The 2976-nt window shown below is 68.1% G+C and overlaps 1 protein-coding gene across 1 annotated transcript in view; it reads right to left on the bottom strand.

Moving 5' to 3' along the window:
- The window catches only part of PLEC (plectin), a 35139-nt gene that overhangs the window by 13732 nt on the left and 18431 nt on the right, over nt 1-2976 (bottom strand). The window contains exons 17-24 of the mRNA XM_007464609.1: nt 2774-2935; nt 2516-2620; nt 2300-2395; nt 1923-2048; nt 686-838; nt 446-600; nt 236-362; nt 4-149 (exon numbers count right to left, since the gene is read on the bottom strand). Coding sequence (XP_007464671.1) covers nt 4-149; nt 236-362; nt 446-600; nt 686-838; nt 1923-2048; nt 2300-2395; nt 2516-2620; nt 2774-2935 — 1070 coding nt within the window. The remainder of the gene's footprint in view (nt 1-3; nt 150-235; nt 363-445; nt 601-685; nt 839-1922; nt 2049-2299; nt 2396-2515; nt 2621-2773; nt 2936-2976) is intronic.

Here is a 2976-nt window from a genome sequence, read left to right as displayed (position 1 = left end):
CGGCTGCAGGAGCCGTACTCGCGCTCAGCCTGCAGCCGGTCCTCAGGCCCGAAGCCACCAGCGTCCTGGCTGTCCCGCAGGAAGGCCTGGTAGTGCAGCTCCAGGCTTCGCAGGGCTTGGCGCTGCTCCTCTGGTTTCAGCGTGCGGAACTGCAGACGGCACGAGGGCTGAGTACGGCTGCATGAAGACCCCTGCCGCCCGGCACCACCCAGAGTACCCAGCGGGGCGGTCGTACCGTGACCAGGGACCAGGAGCGGATGAGCTGCATGTCGCGGCTGAGGCTCTGCCACGCCAGAAGGCTCTTCATTTCCGTGTGCAGCTGGTGCCACAATGCAACCAAGGACTGGTGCTGGGCCTCCAGCCTGCCAGGTCAGGGGCACAGTCAGAGGTGTCCGGGGACCTGCCCGACACCACCCTCTCCAGCTGCATACCCAGGACCACGCACCTGGCGATGGCCTCCTGGGCCTCCTGGTTGGGCGGGGGCACAAGAAAGCACACGGAGGGCACAGTGGCCTCGCTGCAGGAGCTGCTGAGTACCTTCCAGTAGAACGGCTGCGCAGGGCCTACCATCTGGCACTCATCACCCTTGTGCACGGTCACCTGAAGCAGTCAGAGCATTGCAGTGTGGCCCCACCCACACCCATGCCCACCCTGCCCGGCCCACCCTGCCTGGCCAAGCCCTCACCTCCACCTGCTTGTAATCGCACACGGCCAGCAGCGGCACGCGGCCCCGCACGGGGTGCGCTGGGTTGCGGGGCTTCAGCTGCACGATGGCCTTGGCCCGCTTGGCCAGGCCCGAGAGGTGCCCCCTGTACTCGTTTAGCTGTTCCTTCTCGTCCTGCAGAGGAGAAGCAGCTCAGAGACCATCACCCGGCGTCGGACACCGAGCGCCCGGACGGGGGTCTGTGAGAACCCACGTGCCCACCCCGGGAAATGTAGGAGCACCCCTGCACCCCCACAACGCCCTGAGATCCCGCGTCCTTCCAATTGCCCCCAGAATGCTGTGGGGCTCAGCACTCAGCCAGGACAGGTGCCCGGTCCCACCGACACTCCTTCCTTCCCAGTCAGGACCGAAGGGCCTTCCCCGGCCCCCATCACGTGTGGCGTCCTTCAGGGGAGGGCCCCAGAGCGTCCTCTCCCCTCTGCCCTCCCCTGTCCTGCTGTGGAAGGTCGCCCACCTCCTCCATCCAGCCACTCCGAGGGACGGAGGACCGTCCAAGGCTGCAGGTCAGGGTCCACGCGGAAGCTGCCTGCACCTCTCCCGCCCCCTCCCGGGCCGATGCTGCTGCTGAGGGGGCCTCCTGGACCCCAGGCTTCGCTGACCCCCACTCCTGACCGCAGGAGCTCCAGTCGGCAGGGCCTGCCAGCCTCCTCTCTCCTCCATCACTCCCTGCCCCAGGGCACCTGAGCAGCACACTCAGCTGCCTCTGTGTCCTCCTCAGCCCTTCCGACTGCGCCTGCCCCGGACTGTCAGGCCCGAGATGCTGATGGACCTGCCCGTGGTGACGTAGCTGGCAACAGAGCAGCTGACTCAGGCCTCTACACCCTCCAGGGCCTGTGTGGGTCGGGGGTGGGGGGCTCGTACCAGCTCTGGCCAGCCACCTGCCCCCAGGCCAGGACCCTGCCACTAAGCTCTCGGTTCACCCATACCCCCACCCCACTGTGCTGACCTCCAGCCCCTATCATGCCTCCTGACCACTGCTGGCACCTCTAGTCACCACTCTCCGCCTCAAGAGGGACCTTTCCAGAGCATCGATGTAGCCCAGACACCGGGCCAGCCTGTCCCTGTGCTCCCCTGGCCCTGGACCCTGCCACCTCGATGCCTGCCGCTGCCGGTGCCCCTCCAGCCCCACAGGCCAAGAGGCCGGGCCTCAGCGTCTCTCGCCGGGCTGCACGGCCCTGGGCCCGGGTGGTCGGCTCACCTGGGCGTCCTGCAGCAGGTCCTCGAGCCGAGTGACGGTGGTGGAACGGTCACAGGCGTACTTCCTGCGCAGCGTCTCCTGCAGCTTCCGCAGCTGCTCCTCAGCCTCCCGCACGTCCGAGAAGAACTGCGGCAGCAGAAATGGGTCATGCTAGGCCAACAGCCCAGAGCCCCCGGCCAGAGCTGCCCCAGCACGGGCCGGAAGGGCGGGGCCCAACAGCCGGGCAGGATTCTGACGCGAGGTCCGTGGGACAGCGCGTGGGGTCGATTATCCACGTCCGCACGGACACGGGGAGGGGCCCCAGATCTGCAGCGGTGGCCGAGGGGCTCCTCGAGGTCACTGCAGCAGAGCCGGGGGTTGGGGAGCCCAGTTCTCACCTGGAAGTAGGCAGTGTTGTCCTTTAGGTGTGCCTCGATACAACAGCACAGCTGCAGCATCCAGCTCCACTGGGTCTGCAGGGCCGCCTGGAAGGACTGCAGCACAGCACGTGGCCCCGTCGGGCCCTGCCCCCCACAGGGGCCCGGGGGGATCCCCCCAGCCCTGCCCCACCACACCAGGGGGGCCCGGGGGGGGTCCCCGCATCCCCACCCCACCTCCGCCGTGGGCCGGGCAGGGTGGTCTTCCCGAAGCAGGCGGTCGCCGGTGCTCTGGATCTCTTTGATTTTCTTTTCCTTCAGCTCTAGCTCGTGCATCAGGGCCTGACACGGAGGCAAGGGCTCTCAGGGGCGGTGCAGGGCCGCGTCGGGGTCCACCCGTCTCCCGCCAAGCACCACCCGGGGCCTGGAGCCGGACCCACACTGGGGAGGGCAGTCGTGGGAGGGGAGGGCCCGGAGGCTGGCCACCTGCCTCACCGAGTAGCCCTCCTTCTTGGCGGCCATGTTGGTATTGCGGTCGCTCCAGTCGAAGCCCACCTCCTCCTCCTCCCTGTCACTCAGCCACATCAGCTCCTTGGTGGCGGAGGCCACAAAGCCATGCAGGCTCTCCAGGGACCGGAGGCGGGCCTTGGAGGAGCTCTGTGAGCAGGCAGGCGGGGAGTGTGTCAGCCCCGGGCCCC

This window comes from Lipotes vexillifer, unplaced genomic scaffold (genome assembly GCF_000442215.2).
Source record: "Lipotes vexillifer unplaced genomic scaffold, Lipotes_vexillifer_v1.1 scaffold394, whole genome shotgun sequence".
NCBI lineage: Eukaryota > Metazoa > Chordata > Mammalia > Artiodactyla > Lipotidae > Lipotes > Lipotes vexillifer.
Note: the sequence above shows the minus strand (reverse complement) of the source record. Positions and strands in the feature narration are given on the sequence as shown.